Source organism: Cryptotermes secundus, unplaced genomic scaffold, assembly GCF_002891405.2.
Source record: "Cryptotermes secundus unplaced genomic scaffold, Csec_1.0 scaffold1258, whole genome shotgun sequence".
NCBI lineage: Eukaryota > Metazoa > Arthropoda > Insecta > Blattodea > Kalotermitidae > Cryptotermes > Cryptotermes secundus.
In genome coordinates this window covers 209,511-228,960 of record NW_019723324.1, presented here as the reverse complement: position 1 = coordinate 228,960, position 19,450 = coordinate 209,511, and the positions used below count along the sequence as shown (strand labels likewise).

The window sequence follows — 19,450 nt, the reverse complement described above, 5'->3', positions numbered from 1 at the left end:
TGCACTTGAAGATCGATACAAAGAGACCAACTGGGGCAGTGTATCTGTCCTTGAAACTTTCCACAAATCCTTGCATTCTTTCACCCCTACCCTAGAACATTGTGTTAGCATAATGGGACCAAAGAATGCAGAGCTTGGTTCACACTAGTGCGAAAATAGTGTTACAACTCACCATGTGAAACAAAAGTGAATGAATATTAAACAACATATAAGCCTCAAAAAAGCCTCAGTAGCCCTGGTTAAGCCGCAAACTGGTTAATCCGCCCCCGGATAATTGAGAGTTGACTGTACTTTATTTTCTGTACTGGTGTTTGAGGTTCTTGCAGTGGTGAATACAGTGTTAATGCCCATTTAATGTTCCTCAATTTAATGTTTTCCCTTATTTAACAATGGATTTCAAGGATCCCACATAAATAATCACTCTGTTATATCTCTTTTGTATAAGAATTTCCTCTGTTTAATGTTGAAATCCACTGATCCCCAAAGAAACCTTAAATTTGGCGTTCTATGTATTCAGGCTGTGGTTTTCTGGGCGTGTGGCACCATTTAGGTTGGTAGAGACTGCGTGTTTAGATCTGGTCTCTGTGTTTCATGCGAGGAGAATTATGGCAAGAAGTAGCAGCTGCACCCTATACAAGGTTCTATCAGTAAGTTCCTGGGCTAAGTCAAAAAAGAAATTCTGGTTTAATTTACTCAATTTTTGCTGCCATCTTCTTCAAAATAGTCTCATTGGGAACGTATACAACCATATTATAATTTTTTCCATGCTTCAAAGGCACCATGGTAGTCGTTTTCCTTAGTGGTGTCAAGTACCTTGGATGTCAGACAGTGTTTCAAAATGTCATTGCTTCAGTTTCATTTTCAATTTGGGATTCAAAACAAAATCACAGGGAGAAAGCAGTCTTCTGGGATTTGGCACCGTGTATATGTGGTGTTAACTGACATTTCGGAGGAACGTCAGTTAACACCACATATACGCGGTGCCAAATCCCAGAAGACTGCTTTCTTCATAGTCACCGCCGTGAAAGCCTCAAATCTTACAAAATCACAGGGGCTAAGTCTGGCAAGTAGGGAGGATGGGGAATGATAACAGTCTTGTTGTTAGTCACAAACTCTGGGGGTTTCATGAATGTGTGGGTGGGCACGTCACGATGAAAGAGCCAGTTGTGGTTGCGCCGAAGTTCCAGTCTTTTTCAGCGCGCATTTTCTCTCAAGTGTCTGAAAACATCACAGTAAACATAAAATTCCTATATAAAAAGAAGCAGCAATTAAATACACAACTGTACCATGCCCACATACACAATGAAAACATATGGCAACAGACATGGGATAACCCTGAAAAATCCATAAATCATAAATTACAACAAGAAATAAAGAAAGTGTACCACAAATAACAAGAAAATTTGACACACATGATTAAAACCCAAAATACAGATAAAACAAACAGTAACACCAAATATACTAGAGTGGAAAACTGCACAAACATACAATTCACACACGAAGAAATACAATTATTAAACAAAGGTTTGAAATACAATTTACACCAAAAGAATAAGAAATGGATCAAAACATTAGCCCTTGAAACTGAAACAGCAATAAGTAAACTTCATATAACAGAACAAAATTACTATAGGCATGCCATGGCGAAAAAGATAAAAGGTATTAATAGGAATAATAACACAAACAGCAAAAAAAATAAAGATGAATGGAAACAAATAATGAACATAAAAAACAAAATTTCTAAGAATAAACTGATACTAACTAAAGCCGACAAAGGAAAAACACTAGTGATATTGACACAAGATGAGTACAAACACAAAGTGAAAAGCTTCATACAAGATAACCAGTTTCAAAAGATAAAAAACGATCCAATCCAACAATACCAGAAAATCGTAAAACAATTATTAAAACATTGTAATAACATCATACAAAAAGAACACAGATGGAGATACACAAATATGAATCCCATAGCCCCGAATCTACATGCTACAATAAAACTACATAAACAAAGCACACCTATTAGACCTATAATCAATTGGAAAAATGCCCCTGCTTACGAATAGGCAAAACAACTAGCAAAAACATTAAACAGTTACTTACAATTACCAAATACATATAATGTTTGTAATTCCATGTAGCTAATGACAGACATAAGACATCGTGCTAAACAAGGATATGAAACTTTGCTCATTTGATATAGAGAATATGTATACAAACATACCGAAAATGGGTATTAAAAACATAATAAATAAAACACTAGAAAATCTAGGAACTGAGATGAATGTACAAAAAGAAATCATAAAAATGTTAAGTATAATAACTGAACAAAATTATTTCCAATTTGACCAAGAATATTACAAACAAATAGACAGACTACCAATGGGAGCACCAACATCATCAATACTGGCAGAAACATACATACAACATATGGAGCACACACAGATATATTCCATCCTAATAAAACATCAAATAATTGCATATTTTAGATACATTGATGACATATTGATAATATATGATCAAAATAAAACAAATATTGGTGACACACTTAATGAGTTCAACAAAACACAACCAACTATAAATTTAACCATGGAGAAAGAAGATCATCAGTCTATCAGGTTCCTAGATCTAGTAATACATCAAAATGACAAAAACCTTGAATTTGTAATATATCGAAAACCTACGCAAACTGGCATTATAATACCAAACAGTTCATGCCACCCACACGAACACAAACGATCAGGCATAAACTATTTACTAAATCGATTGTATACATACCCAATAACAAGAAAGGCAAAAGACAAAGAAATGAACACAATTCAAATTCACACAATAATGAATATGATGTAAAATTAACTAGCAATAACCCCCTCCCCCAGAAGAAACAAAAACAAAACACACAAGAAAACTCACAGCAACAAGAAACGGTAGCCTTTATGTATAGTGGAAAGGAAGTAAGAATAATCACAAAACTTTTTTGAGATACGGAAATAAACGTGGCTTTCTGTACGCGAAACACAATACAAAATATACTAAAGCCACAGTCACAAATAGATAAGTATAATAGAGGTGGAGTCCTTCAAATGAAATGTTTAGATTGCCAATTGAAATATGTTGGACAAACAGGGAGAACATTCAAAACCAGATGTAAAGAACACATTCACGACATAAAAAATAACAATAGTAACTCAGGATATTCAATTCATATATTGAATACCGGACACAGGTACGGCACAATAACAGACACCATGGAAACCATAACAATGGAGAAAAAACGAAAACATCTAAATACACTTGAGAAATACCATATTTACCAAATTAGTAAAAAAGATTTACATATGACTGACACAAACATTGACGCACACAACACTATATTTGAAATACTATACAAAATTACACAACATAACACTATCCCCCCACCCCTCCCCCATTTCACCCCACTCCTCACAACCAGGGCACATAAATACAGGAACAAACATACCACATCGGCACTAGTAAAGACAACACCACACATTGAGGAGGAAGTGCACACAAACCAGGAGCATGTGAGTAAAAAAAGTAAACAAACATAACATAATAACAACAACAACAACAACAAATAGAAAACAACATTAATATAGGAATTTATAAATTACAGATGACAGTCAAAAACTGAAAGTAGACCATGAACATGAGGGACAAGCTGCCAAGAAAAACACCTTGATACATTTACGAAAATGACAACACCCTGGGTGAGGTGAAATAATATGCAACAGAAATTTTAAATGATTTTATCTCGTTTTACTTAAAAAGTCTACAGTGTGTGATTTTAACATGAATTAAAACAGTGTAGCAGTTTTTAACACAGTTTTAGTAAAATACCTGTAACATAAAAACACCTGAAGATGGCCATTTGAGGCCGAAACATGTAATGTTGAAGTGTAGAATGTAAAAGTGTTGCAATTTTGATGGAAGATATACAATGGATGCTAATCACAGTAAAATTCAGAGTTTACTGTAGTGTTAGGAGGAACAAGGAATTTTTTCAACATTTTCTGTCGTTTTGCAGGTGCTTGGTCGCCCTGAACGTTTGTCACATGACTGGCCTTGAAACGTGAATACCATTCAAAAACTGATGTTTGACTTAAAGAATGTTCTCCAAAAGCCTCATGAAGGGTTTCAGTAGCAGATTTACCAAGCTTCACACAAAACTTGATGCAGACATGTTGCTCGATTTTGCCATCCATCACAGACAAAATGAAACACAAAGTCAAAAAAAGCACTCTTGTAGAAACAATGCATGTTCACAGTCTTCATGTGGAAGACTAATGCAATAGGCTTGTGGAAGTGCAACCTTGGCCTCCCCTCTCATTTTCTTTCACCAAGGCAGTTACAACAGTCTGGGAACTTTCAGATGCCACCTCGTAAACACTGTACGAGGGGCGTTCAAGTTCTGAGGTCTCCAATTTTTTTTTCTCAGGACTGGGAGCAGATAGGCACATGCGGTTTAGTTTAATATACATGTGTACTCTTTGTGAATGCGTGACAGAGATGACAGCACTGTACGGCACACAAAACTCTAGTGGCGGCCGCGAGCGTGAGAAGTGTTTTTGATACTTAAAATGGCGACGTTTTCGTTACAAGAACAGCGAGTAATCATTCGTTTTCTCCACTTGTGTGGTGCCAGGTGATGTTGACACATGATGAAGGCATGAATGGGACTTTCTTTTCATCAATTGTGACAATGGATGAGATGTGGATGCCGTTTTTCAATCCTGAAACAAAACGCCAGTCAGCTCAATGGAAGCACAGAGACTCACCGCCACCAAACAATTTCGGGTAAGCGCCAGTGCTGGAAAAATGATGGTGGCCATGTTTTGGGAGAGCGATGGCGTAATCCTTACTCATTGCATTCCAAAGGGCACTATGGTGACAGGTGCATCCTACCAAGATGTTTTGAAGAACAAACTCCATCCAGCACTGCGAGAAAAACGGCCGGAAAAGGCTGCACGTGTGCTCTTTCACCAGGACAATGCACCAGCGCATCGGGCATATGTGATGCAGCAGTTTCTTCGTGAAAACAACCTTGAAGTGGTTTCTCATGCTCCCTACTCACCTGACCTGGCTCCTAGCGATTTTTGGCTTTTCCCAACGATGAAAGACACTCTCCGTGGTCGCACATTCACCAGTCATGCCGCTATTGCATCAGCGATTTTCCAGTGGTCAAAACACACTCCTACAGAAGCGTTCGCAGTGGCCATGGAATCATGGCGTTGATATTGTGAAAAATGTGTACGGCTGCAGGGAGATTAGGTTGAAAAGTGACAGAAGTTTCAAATTTTTTGTGTGATTATTGTGTGAGAAAAAATCGGAGACCTTAGAACTTGAACGCACTACGTACAATCCTTACATAAGGTAGTGCACTTGACTAAGTCCACTGCACCTTGTGTTGACAGTAACAGTGGTGGGTACTCTTCTGTCCTGACAGCAGAGATGGCAGGTTGTTTTGAAGTGTTGGTACCTGTCTTCTATGCTATATGATGTCACATCCCAGAAGAGTATAAGCTTAATATTTTGTATGTTGTTTGGACTGTGGTACATGACATACTGTTCTGTTTCTCTGACCACAGTGAGAACACAGATTATCCAGCCTCCAGTGGACACTCAGGTTTTGCTGGGTCACACAGCTACACTTCAGTGTAAAGTGTCAAGTGATCCAACTGTCCCATTTGACATTGCATGGTTCCACAATAATGAGTGAGTACAGAAGATTCAGTTACACAACAGTTGGGCTATGTATTCCTAACAGTGGCGTACATCTACTGCAGTCTGTTCTCTATAGTCTACTTTCCTAATTTTGGAACAATAAGAGAAGGCATATGAGATAACCTTGCTGTNATTATGAGTAGGTATAGTGATTAGGCTGTGGGCTGGAAGACTGAGAAATTAGGGTTGAGTGTCTGGTAGGGGCAAGAGATTTTCGTTTTTTCTTCATGGCATCCAGACGGTCTCGTGGGCCTGTCCTTCTTCACAGTGAGAACCAGAGATTGTTTTCCTGGGGTTAGAATGGACAGGGCATGAATTTGGCTACTCCCATCTAGTGCTCAGGTTAAGAATGGTGGAGCTATACCTCCACTTTGCCATATATCTGCAATCTATGGTGCTTAATTAATTAACTTTACCTTTTACTTTAGATGTAATGCACAACAAGAGTATAATTTTCCTGTTTCTTCCTGTCCGTTTCTTGTTTCTTACCATTGATATAGTGAGAACACATAAAGATATTATGAATTTTAATCTGTAATCTTGCCAATATGTACTGTTGCCACAGTTCTTAAAGCAATGTGTGTTGCAGGTGAGTTTTTGGATATAATTTGCATCCTCAATTCCATTATTTGACTAAATTTTAGTTTCCTAATTTGAGCATCATTGTTGCTTTAAAATTTGAGCTGCTATATATTGTTGCATGTACACCCATTGCTAGGCAACATGTTGGTAAACAATTTCCTGCGAAGACAGATTCAGCAGTAGCACTGTATTGCCTGTATTTAAGCATGATTAAGAGAACTTGTAACCAATCCAATCTTCCAAAGTAGAACCCATTATTTTTGTCATGCCTACCCTATACATGTGACAATATTGTGATATTGACAAGGGAAGCTGCCATTTATGATAAATAACATTTAACTGTAGTGAGTTCAGTGACTAGATATAAAGAGACTTGAAAGCAATGTTATATTTTAGCATCCTGTTGCATCAATTTTCCACTTCATATGTATTCTCAGCCTTAATAATGCTGTTTTCTACAGAGGAATTTGCTGGCTGTTACTAATTTTTAATGTTTCCTTTGTTAATTTAATTTCACTGTTTATGTTGCTGTTATATTACTGTGGTGCTCTTAGAGATAATTTACATGCTTACATATATGTGGGGCACTATGCTAGAAGCCAGAAGTTTGTGGGTTCAATTCCCAATGAGGTCATTGGATTATTTTCAATTGACCTAATCCTTCAAGCCACACTATGGCCCTGGGGTTGACTCAGTTTCTAACAGAATTGAGTATCAGGTATATTCCTGGGGGTAAAGGCAGCTGGCATGTAAGGCTGTTAACTGCACTGCCATGCATGAGCCTCGATGTCTCACAACCCTACTGGCCTCCATGGCCTGTTAATTTTAGAAAATATAATTGTCCTGGGTGATTCCTCACTCTTGTGAATAAAGCCCATGAGAAATAAATAGCAATTGTGTGCTAAGTTATATTTTTATTTAGATATAACCCTTAAAAGCAAATTTGTAAATTTATATACCACCTGGTTTAACATTAAAAGCCCTGCACTTTTCCCGTGCAACGTATTTATGTGTTTTATATGGTCCTTTGAGTATACAACATTTATTTACCTAAAGTGCATTAAATTTTGATAATGAACACAACCTTTGCAAATGTTACTTTTTGTGTCTGGTCTTCTGCATTCTTCTCTAACTTTATTAGCAATTTCATCTGTCATGACAGTTCTATTGCTTCACCTCACTACTGAGTCTAAAACACCCTGATCTTTCTAATTTTGTTTTAACTCAATTTGTACACTCATTGATCAGGCCAACAGCATTATTGGTACCGCATATGTTGGCATGGTGAGGATGCCCCAGACTCATGTTTGGGAGATACTTGGTTTGAATCTCAACTGAGTTACCAACTGACAGGTTTTGAAGAATGCCGTCTTCTGGGATGTGGCACCATGTAGATGTTGTGTAAACCGATGTTTCACACAAGATCTACATTGTGCCACATCCCAGAAGAAGACATTCTTCATAGTCACCACTGTGAAAACCTCAAATCTTACAGACTGTGTTTATTTTTGTGGTTTTTCTCAGTCTTTCAAGGCAAGTACCAGAATAATATCTTTATTATGCCATGCCTGTTACCTCCCAGATCCTTCCAAATTCATCATTCTTCAGTGATTCAACCATTTTTTATGCTATTTAATTCTAGATATTTACACCATTATAAAATGATCCACGCAGGGTCCTTAGCGCCAGCAACAGTGCCCGCATCTCCATTCAAAGTGATGGTACCCTGGAGATTCAGGCTGTGAGAGCTGCTGACGTCGGAGAATACACTTGTGCTGTGATGTCTCCGGGAGGAAATGAGACCCGTTCAGCCCGGCTTAGTGTTATTGAGCTGCCATTTTCTCCTGTGAATGTTCATGCAGTCCGCTTGGAATCTCTGTCTCAGAGGGCTGTGAATGTGAGCTGGACACCCGGGTTCGATGGCAATAGTCCGACTCTAAAGTTCATAGTGCAGCGCCGGGAAGTGTCAGACTTAGGTAATGCACAATCTTGTACTTATAATTATTCTTTCACATACAGTGCAAAGGTAACATGATTGCAGTTTTATTACTTTCTATGTCTAGATTTAGAAACTCACGGCTGAAGATGTTTTTATGTATATAAATGTAGACACTCATAGCTGAGGATGTGTTTATGTATGTAAATGTAGACACGTATAGCTGAGGATGTGTTTATGTATAAAGATGTAGAAACTTGTGCCTGAGGATGTTTTGCATTTGGAAAGCATGGCTTGTGATTTGTGTACTCGTAGTGTAAGAAGCAAGAAAAGAAAGAAGGTGGCACTCAACACAAACTAATGGGAAAAATTTGGAATATTTATGTTTATTGCATTATCTTTTTTTTTTTATATATATATATAAAGTTGTACCTCATTGTATAGAGTGTCCATAGCATCATTATATGTTTTGCCATTGAGTAAATTGTAAGATGATTTGTTGCTGGATCCATGCTTATGAACTTTTTCTTCAAACATTTTTCTGTTTTGTCCATTGGATTCAAAGTGTTAATACGTTAACTTGTTCTTGTACACTATTTAACAGGCATGATAAATAGAATTTCTAGTATTCCATTAATTTATAAACAGTTATCACCTCCATCCAGTGTAATTGATAAATGTTTTTTTCTCCTTTTTAATCTTTCATACTTGATATGTTTCAGTCTGAGAGACCATCTTCAGAAGGATATATCAATACAAGCAGAAACTGCTATTACAGTTTGATTGGTCAATATCAATGCATACATTTAATATCATTACAATGTCATGAATAAGGTCTGATCCATTAACAAGTATAGCAATGTGAATATATCAAATATTTATAAATTATTATAATTAGTTTATTTACAACAACCAGTCAAATTGTAATAGTAGTTTCTGCTTGTATTGATATATCCTTCTTAAGATATATGAAGGATGAAAGATTAAAAAGGAAAGAAAAGTCACACTGGATGGAGTTGATAACCTTTTATAATACTGCTAGTGTGACGGACCAGGATGAACCAAATCAGATTTCATTAAGTTGCATATGTGATTTATGGATGCTCTCTATCATTTGTCTCCCTCATTTTTTATAATTAACAAACATGTAGTAATTATGAGTTTACTTTTCACCTTGTCATGTCTTTATTGATGATGATTCTCACAGGTGTGAACATTAAAATTAGACTTCTGACCATATAATCTGGTAGATGGGTACGAATATTTCAGTAGAACATACTCTTTATATCTTAAGGTTGGCAGTATGTTTTTCTGAAATGATGGTGTTCTCAGGTATTCCCTCTTTAGCAGAGGCATAGGTTTCAGTGTGTAAGCTGAGAAGTCTAACTGGAGTCCCTCTGAATGAGAGTGCAGGCTGTTACTTAGATGCTCCCAGATTATCTTTATGTGTTATATTTCTCATGTAATATTGGCATGTGCAGGAGAGACAGACTTTTTTACTCTGTTGCTAATTATTTGTGTTATGTTGGTAGGACCTATTGCTGATCCACTTCCCAACTGGGTGACTGAATTGAGCAATGTGTCTGCTCAACAGCGCTGGGTTTTGTTGACCAGTCTGAAGGCAGCCACATCATACCAGTTCCGTGTGAGTGCTGTCAACAGTGTAGGGGAAGGCTCGCCATCAGAGGCCAGTAATGTCGTCACTTTACCACAAGAAGGTACGACAAAAGTATCATCAGCGTATTCAGTAATACATGTGTGTTGACCATAGGATATCTCATCTGGCTGTGACCTTATTGAGGGCACAGTTTAATCTCTTGGGGGCAATCATTACCTTTATATCTTCATCCTTCGCCCACTATATTTCTTTCCTTCAAGTTATTCCCTCATTTCTCCCATATTTCTTTCCCATTTCTTTTCTTTCTCTATTATATTGTCACTTCTCTCCCCCTTCCTTCCCTTCATTTCTTTCCTATTTTTATTCCCTACTCTGTCTGCTTTCTCCTTTGTTGCTTCTATTTGTCCATCCTATCTCTTTGTTCTGTTCCTTGATATTAAAATGTTTAGGCAAATGTTTCTCAAAGGGTTATATACTTACAGAAGATGTAATATTATTTTTTACTCATCTATTATTTCCATAAAAACCAATACTTTAGGATGTGGAAAAGTCATATTAGATAAATAAGTAGTACAAAAATCTAAGTCAAGACATAAGAATAGAACCACAATACAATTAATCTTACCAGCTAGTATATACAAAAATTTCATCCACAGTATAAAATGGGTGACAAGTTAAGGCATTCATAATATAAAACGAATGAAAAAAAAAAGAACATATCAGCTATATATACAACAAAAACTCCCCGGTTTACAAAAACAACGCAGAACCAAGACATCTTATTATAGAACTCTCAAAGGTTTCCGGCGTCAGTACAAGCTCTTTTTTTCATTTTCATTACTCATCTATTATTTCCATAAAATTCAATACTCAGGATGTGGAAAAGTCATATTAGATAAATAAGTAGTACAAAGAACTAAGTCAAGACATAGGAATAGAACCAGAATACAATTAATCTTACCGAATCTTATCTTATGAAAATGTATTATTGAATGTTATAACTGTGTCCTCAGTGCACACAAAGATTTGTCTTTGCCTTCATCATCCTTTCCACAGAGACCTGTTATGGGTATTCGAAAACAGAACGCTTCTATCATTTCAGACATCTTCTCAAACTTCTTTCCTTTTTCGTTGATATTTTAACATCCATTTTGGAATCTGTCAGAGCTCATCATATCAGTGTATTCTTTCTGAACTTCATCTGTATTGCCTTTAAATTCTGTTATTTTTGGAATCTGTAGTTGTCTCACAATTTCTCATTTATTTTGTGGTCCAGAAGTATGTAAACTGTAGTCCTCATGAAATTTATTTCTGCCAATATCAGTCTTCTCTCATCAATTTCTCTCACTATCCATGGTTCACTACTGTAAGATAGCAAATGTCTTATAAATTGGTATTCTTGTATTTGCAGAAAGTAATGATTGTTTTATGGCAGAAATAATATTACTTCAGTTTAAAATGCTTATATTATACATGTAAAACATATATGCTTCAGATGTGACTAGTTTATCGTGAATACACAAATTACCTTGCATGTTATTGTCTGTCTTGGCCATCATCAGATGTTTATAAACATTAATTGGAAACACAGTCCATGTTCACCATACATATATCTAGATAAGGATCCTGTATCCTTAAAATTATAGTCAAAGATACTTCTTAGTTAAATAAAAGTTAATTACATCAAGATGTATTACTAATAGTACATTCCAGTTGTGAAGAGCAGTGTGTTTGTATCTGCAAATACAATGTAGGAATCCATTAGATTATTGTGATGAAACCTTTGATGATGGCCAAAACAGGCTGCAGCATGTAAAGCAGTTTGTGTATTCACAATGAACTAGTCAAATCTTAAGAATATATACTTTTTACATATATAATATATGTTGTGACAGAACAAGATACATGTAGTTAAGATATTTATATCATGATGTGAGATTTTGTTTTTTTGCTTCAGCCCCCTCTGGTCCTCCCTTGGGGTTTGTGGGGTCAGCCAGGTCGCCATCTGAAATCATCACCCAGTGGCAGCCGCCATTGGAAGAGCACAGAAATGGACAGATCTTGGGTTATGTCATACGATACCGTCTGTATGGATACGTTGAGAGTCCCTGGACTAGCAGAAATATTACAAATGAGGTGTGTAGTTCTTACTTTGAGCTTTAGTAACAGACCACCCAGAAGGTTGGTCTAGAGTTGTATACGGGGTGGGGGGGGTGCTCGGTTTGAATCTCAGCCAGCTCGCCAGTTATCCTGACAGAGGTTATTTGTGGTTTTCCTCAGCCTCTTCAGGCAAAAGACAAGGTAGTACCACATTTATGCCAATACTCCTTCCTTCCAAATCATCACTTTTCCTTCGGTCTGACACTGTATATTGTCATGATTTTTGTGTAACTGTTGACAGGGTTTTGATTGGTAGGCAGATTTACTGAACCCTTACGACTCATAACTACAAATAAGGATTATGCTCTCACTTTTCTGTACATTTTACAAATTACTGTAGGACACTGTAAGTCTTCTAAGTCTGTTACAGTCTTCATTAGCCATTGCTTGGTATCAGCTTCCATTGGCAGACATGTCCCTTCCTCTGTGTTCCTGAACTGTTGTTGGCCTTAGGTACCAGCTTCTCACAGCAACAGCTCCCAATGACTGAACCCCAGCAGTCCTCTATCCAACTCACAAACTCTCTCACTGACTCTCTCCACTAACTCACAGCAACAAAAAAGTCAAAGTCACATTGCGACTGACGGTCAGTCAGTAAGTCTTGGTGTCAAGAACAATCTGCGGCTCATGACCAGATATTTATTACTCTTTGACAGTTACGGTCTTGTTTTTGTTGGGTGCCCTCCCTGACGAGAGAACGGGTCTGTCTTTTGTATAAGCTGCTGGCCCTTGCCTGGGCAGTCTTCCTCGGGTACGAGTCCCTTGGGACTCGTGACCATATTTTACTGTCTCAGATTTGAGACTTCCCTTTTTGTCGCCTCCTACAACTTGCAGGGTCATGGTGGAGGTGTTCGACCCCACCTCCATGCGGGGTACAGGTAACTTGTCTGGTGCACTGAACTCCCTTACATAGGGCTCTTGTGGACCACCTCACAGTAACAGCTAACTGGCTCTGCTTATATCACTGGTGCACTGAACTCCCTTACATAGGGTTCTTGTGGACCACCTCACAGTAACAGCTAACTGGCTCTGCTTATATCACTGGTGCACTGAACTCCCTTACATAGGGTTCTTGTGGACCACCTCACAGTAACAGCTAACTGGCTCTGCTTATATCACTGGTGCACTGAACTCCCTTACATAGGGTTCTTGTGGACCACCTCACAGTAACAGCTAACTGGCTCTGCTTATATCATCTCAGCGCGCACCACATAAGGGGGCACGCAGTGGCGTAGTTGGTTGAGGGGCTATGCTACAAGCCGGAAGGTCATGGGTTCAAGTCCTGATGAGGTCATTGGATTATTTTCAGTTGACCTCGTAATCCTTCCAGCTGCACTATGGCCCTGGGGTCGACTCAGCCTCTAACAGAAATGAGTACCAAGAATTAAATAATTTTCCTGGGGAGTAAAGCGTGGCCAGTGTGTAAGGCTGACAGCCTTACCGCCATCTTTGAGCCAATTGTCTAGATAATGTGGGACCCTCAGCATCTCACAACCCTATGGGCCTTCACAGCCTGTTACAGGGATAGCTTTACTTTTTTATTTTTACACACCACATAGAAAACACCGTTGTTCTGTTGCAGCGCAATTGTTGCCCATTATTTAACAGTGGCTGTTATATAGTTGCTTATTTCAGAGTCATTGCATAGCAACAAGTATACATGCCAAATATTCCTGATTCTGAAGGCATCAGTAAGTAATGTGATAAGAATTAGCAAAGCAGGCCTGGAAATATACTTTTTCATAATTGATATTTTTATGAAACATGGTTTAGTGTATACAGAAATGCAACTGTTATGTTTCCAACCTCCTACCATTGATCCAACAGAGGACACACTCGGTTTATATGAAATTTAGTTCAGAGAGTAGTCATGGCTGTTGAAGCGATTTGCCAGTAATGTAAAATTTTTTATGCAATTCTAGTTCTCATTCCTATCTTTTCTTTTGATTACCTGAGTAAACTTTAATGTCTCACTCTGTGTGTCATTCCTTGTTGAAAGTTTTAATTACTATGTACTGTGATTTTCAGAGGGAAAGCAGTATGGATGAAGTATGGGCACTTATTTTGGTTTTGTAGGTTTAATGTAGCAAATGCCCTTCTGGAAACTTAAGGACCTAATTTCAGTATTTAAAGTACAGTACATGTGCTACATATAATGTTTCTTGGTCTAAGGTATTCTCCTACTTAAAACAGAACTTCAGTGATCCTAAGTCAATTTGTGTTAAATTTTCTCCTTTTAAGATTTTCCTCAATTGAATTTTTATATCCACTGCTCCTGAAAGGAAATATAATGAATTTTGCATGGTATTATAATTAATAATAGTGTTTGTTTCATACCTTGAAAGGTAAACTGCGGGAGTGGTAAACTTGCTATATTTTCAGGCCCAGAGGAATTACTTAATTAAAGAACTGATCACCTGGAAGGACTATGAGATTGAGATTGCTGCTTATAATAACATGGGCATTGGGGTCTTCAGTGAAGGAGTAAAAATCAAAACTAGAGAAGGAGGTATGTGGTACTGTCTGCTGTGGTCTTCTGTTGCTGGCAGGAGAACGAAAGGTTATAACACTCTGCATGTTAGCAACTTCATAAATTGTATGGTTTTCTGGATGTGTTACTTTCTTAAGACTAAAGGGAAAAATCTTATTTTGCTGCCAACAGAACAGTTGACTGCAAAATTGGAACTCTCTTCACAGATATGGGCTGTTCACGTACCTTAACTTTGATGTACATGATTTAGTTTCAGTGTGTTGTATTTGCAAAACTGCATGGATCAGATCTCTTTGTATGTATTTGTTTATAGTTCATATAATGAGGGTGCAATAACCCAGACTATATACAGTGGAAACTCCATCTAATTTAATAATCTACAAAAAAGGGGCATGCGGTAGCATAGTTGGTTGAGACACTGTGCTATAAGCCAGATGGTCATGAGTTTGATTCCCAGTGTGGTCATTGGATTTTTCAATTGAACTTATTCTTCCTGCCACACCAATGGCTCTGGGGTTGACTCAGCCTCTAACAAAAGTGAGTACCAGGAATCTACCTGGGGGTAAAGAGCAGCCAGCTCGCACATAAGGCTGACAACCTCACCGCCATCTATGAACAGATTGTCTGGAAAATGCTGGAGCCTCAACACCTTACAAACCTATGGGCCTCCATGGCCTATTACAGGGATAGCTTTACATTTTTTACCTTCTAGAAGAAATGCAGCCAGTATATATTAAAAAAAAGCAGAATGTACAGAAATTTTATGCATTGAGATAAGTCACAATGATCTGGGTTTCAGTTCCCGAGGCACCCCCAGAGAATGTTCGTGCACAAGCCCTCAACTCTACAGCAGTGCAAGTTTGGTGGAAACCCCCAGATCCTCAGAAGATCAACGGAATAAATCAAGGATACAAATTGCAAGCATGGAAAGGTAGGAGCAACACAGAAGTCTGATTTTTCAGGCTCAAGGTGTTATGGTGCCATGTAGTCTGGTAGGTGAACCAGCATTCTGAGGGGACACATTGCCCCCAAAGGCTTTTCATAATCCCCCAGTATGGACTCTAACGAAAAGAGAGAAAAGAAAAAATCCAAGCAGTGGATACAAAATTATTTGAGCAAGTGTTGTGGAATGATTGCATGAAGGAGAATGATATGGGTAGACATGTAGCATGAACAGGACAGAAGTAAATCTAAATATTTGATTGGAAAATCTGAAGGAAAGAGACTGATAATAGGATGTAGGTATTCATTCATTTATTCACATTCCATAAAATCCTTACAAGGTTGAAAAGACCAATAGATATAGAAATCGTCCAGAAATATAAACTCATTTTGCTTAGAAATCAAGCAGTTGTCAAAATAACAAGTTTATAGTATACAATATTTAAATCACACATAAAAATTTATCTTGAAAATAATAAGTAAGACAATGACAATTTTAAGATAAAAAATTCAATCCAAATATTATTTACTAATCATGCTTATACAATACAACAGTTTTTTAAAAACCAATTTATAATATAAGACAAGTTTAAAAGTTGAATAAAATTAGTTGTATTACAGTAACCAATTTACAATATAAGATAAAAGTAATAAAGAATACAAATAATAATATTTACAACTTTAAATCGGTATAATCAAATAAGATCTGTTATAACAGATAATTGAAATTATTTACAAAAAAGCTTAGTCAACTAACATGTTGGTTAAAATTTCAATATAATATAATTATACAAGTATTATCTCATAAAAAGTTCTTCAAATGTATAAAAGAACTAAAATACAAAAATTCCTTTAACTTGCCCTTAAACCTTTCTATATCATTAGAAGTTTCCTTAAGTGTATCAGGAAGTGCATTGTATATTTTTACAGCCTTATGATACACCCCATTTCCATATATCACCAGATTAACCTGGGTCGTATGTATATCCATAATGTGTCTGGTATTTATTTCATAGTGAGCTTTGTTTGTATCAAATATTCTTCTGTTTTTTACTACAAACATCATCAAGGTGTATATGTATATTGTGTTCTTAAAGTAAATATATTCATATCCTTAAAATGTCCTCTACATGAATCTCTCGAGCCACATCCTTTCATTATTCTTACAACTCTCTTTTGCAACTTAAAAACTCTTGGCATAAGACGAGTTACCCCAAACATTATACCGTATGACATGACAGAATGGAAATTTGAAAAATAAACACTTTTTAATGTTTTCATGGAGACCATTTGTTTTACATTTCTTATCATATAGCAGGCCATACTCAATTTTTTACTTATGTCTTGTATATGACCATCCCAAGTTATGTTATGGAGGATAATATTAAATTGGATCTTGAATAAATAGGTTGTGAGGATTTGCTCTGACTTTATCTTGCTTTAAGTAGGGACCAGCGATGGGATCCTTTGAACATGATGATGAATGTACAGGTTCCATAGAATGCTGGTAATTTATTGAGCAGCTGTGCAACTATTAGCTTCTCAAGAAGGGGTAGAGTTAGGAATGAAATTTGTAGAGGAGCTGGAATCCAAAATGTGTGGAGAGAGTTAGAAGAGAAATGATAGCAGTGATATCAGGTAAAAAGAGCAGGTAGAATAAGGACTCAGAAAAACAATAGAACTCAGATTTAAAGATGAGATCCATGGAATAATCCAGATCAAGATGGTTCAGCAAGGTACTGGAGGACATAAAAAAGAGAGGAAAAAGTTGGCAAGAAATCTAAAAGGAAAGATTGTGGGAAGAATGGACTGTGTAAAACAGAAATGATTCCAATAGAATAGGGGGACAAGACAAGAAAAGAAATTGCTACCTCCATCTGCAGAGTAAAATTGTTAGTTTCAGTAGAGTGTCAGGTTGCCCTCTAGTCATTTTTAATTAGCGTTCCTTTATTCACCATTTACAGTGTTCACTTTAAGGGCATGGGCACACCAAAGAAACTGGCAACTGCAATGAGACTGCAACTTCAAAGAAACTTCAAAGATTTTGAGCAGGAAACTAGTTTCCATATTAGCATGCACATGCTGAGAAAACTTCTGTTTGATTAGTTGCTCAAGTTGGTGTATGTATGCGTAATATGTGATTTTAATTTTTAATTTCATGCACTTCTTTTCTGCGATGTCAGGTAATAAAACTGATTTTGCCATAATTTGGTTGTGGCTGAGATGGCATGAGATGAGGAAATTGGAAAATAAAATATTGGTTGCATCCTTTCTTCAGTAATAATTTAAACTCAGGTGCTTGTACTGTTTCAAAGGAAATTAACCAGGATTCAAAACTGTTTAAATCTTTATATCTAATGAGCACTGAAAGCTTTTCTTTATTAGTGGATCTTGGAGGATCTCAAGTTTTAAAAAAAGACAAATTTTCATATGTCTGTGTCAGCAGAGGAAAGACCACTTCCCTGCCACTGGATGAAGTGGTGAAACATTTCCTTACTATTTCATGGCAGCGGAAGCACTTCCATTGAAAATAAATATAATGAGACCTTACCCAAAAAGAATGCAAGCGGTAGCGTAGTTGGTTGAGGCGCTATGTTGCAAGCCAGAAGGTTGTGGGTTCAAGTCCCGATGAGGTCATTGGATTTTTCAATTGACCTAATCCTTCCAGCCGCACTGTGGCCCTGGGGTCGACTCAGACTCTAACAGAAATTACTACCAGGAATATTCTGGGAATGTTCTTGGGGGTAAAGGGTGGCTGGCGCGTAGGGCTGACAACCTTGCCACCATCTATGAGCCGATTGTCTAGAAAATATGGGAACCTCAACATCTCACAACCCTATGGGCCTCCATGACCTGTTACAGGGATGCCTTTACTTACTTTTTACCCCAAAAGAATGCTGGCTAACAAAGGACATGTATTTAATTACAGGCTTTCTAGTGCTTGAAAAAGTCTAGAATATGCATTTGGTATACTAAATGCCAAGTTCAAGATATTTGAGGGACCGATAAGCTGCAAAGAAGAAACTCTGTGTTCAGTTGTAAAAGCATCTGTTGTCCTCCACAATTTTGTTAGAACCCAGGAAGGGCTGTTTTATGAAGGAACTGAAAACTATGCAGTAGAACCCAGGAAGGGCTGTTTTTTGAAGGAACTGAAAACTATGCAGTATAGCCTAGGAAGGGCTGTTTTATGAAGGAATTGAAAACTATGCAGTAGAACCCAGGAAGGGCTGTTTTATGAAGGAACTGAAAACTATGCAATAAATCAAGTCATCATATTTTAAATGAAGCTGATGTGATGGAAGGCAGAGGTTATCGAGGGCACAGTACCAGCAGAATCAGCTGGCTGAGTATTTCTTAATGCCAGCAGGAGCAGTTCCATCTCAGTGGCGTTATATTAATTGAATTCAACTGATAAATTTTGGAGGATGAGCGCTAACCCAGTAGTTGATTTGTAGCACAGCATAGGCGATATTTTATTATTATTTTTTTTGCGTTGCTGTAGCAGACCTATTCTGTATTTGGGTCCAATTATAAGCTTTGATTATAAGAAATATATATTTTCATGTCAGACTCATTCATCTCATGGAAAATTCTTTCCCAAGCCAAGTCTATTTTGGCCTGCCTAGCATAGTCTGGGTGGTGTTTGTCATATACACCAGGCTCTTGGTCAATTAACTGCACAAAAACGAAATTAGCAGCTCCATCAACCTTTCATGCCATCTAGAGAAGCAAATGAATCTCAGAAGCATGTTAGAACAGCTGAAACTAGGAAACTATGCTTCATATGACTGTGAGAAGACTGGCTTGCTCAGTTGCCTGCAAGTTGAGTTTCTTAGTCTTACACAATTTGTGCTGCAATCACATTGCCGTTTCCCAAGTTTATGCTGCTCTGCTCAGTTCCATATGTTCAACTCAGTAAAAAATAATTCTTTGAAGTTGTGATTGAATTGTGATTACCACTTTCTTTGGTGTGCCCTTA

The 19,450-nt window shown here is 37.3% G+C and overlaps 1 protein-coding gene across 1 annotated transcript in view; it reads left to right on the top strand.

Annotated features, from left to right (window-relative positions):
• Positions 1–19,450, top strand: part of LOC111861864 (protein sidekick) — a gene marked incomplete in the record, with an annotated part of 210,972 nt that overhangs the window by 131,569 nt on the left and 59,953 nt on the right. The window contains 6 exon segments of the mRNA XM_033750483.1: positions 5,607–5,733; positions 7,999–8,300; positions 9,793–9,978; positions 11,836–12,014; positions 14,421–14,547; positions 15,329–15,460. Of these exon segments, the coding sequence (XP_033606374.1) occupies positions 5,607–5,733; positions 7,999–8,300; positions 9,793–9,978; positions 11,836–12,014; positions 14,421–14,547; positions 15,329–15,460 (1,053 nt within the window).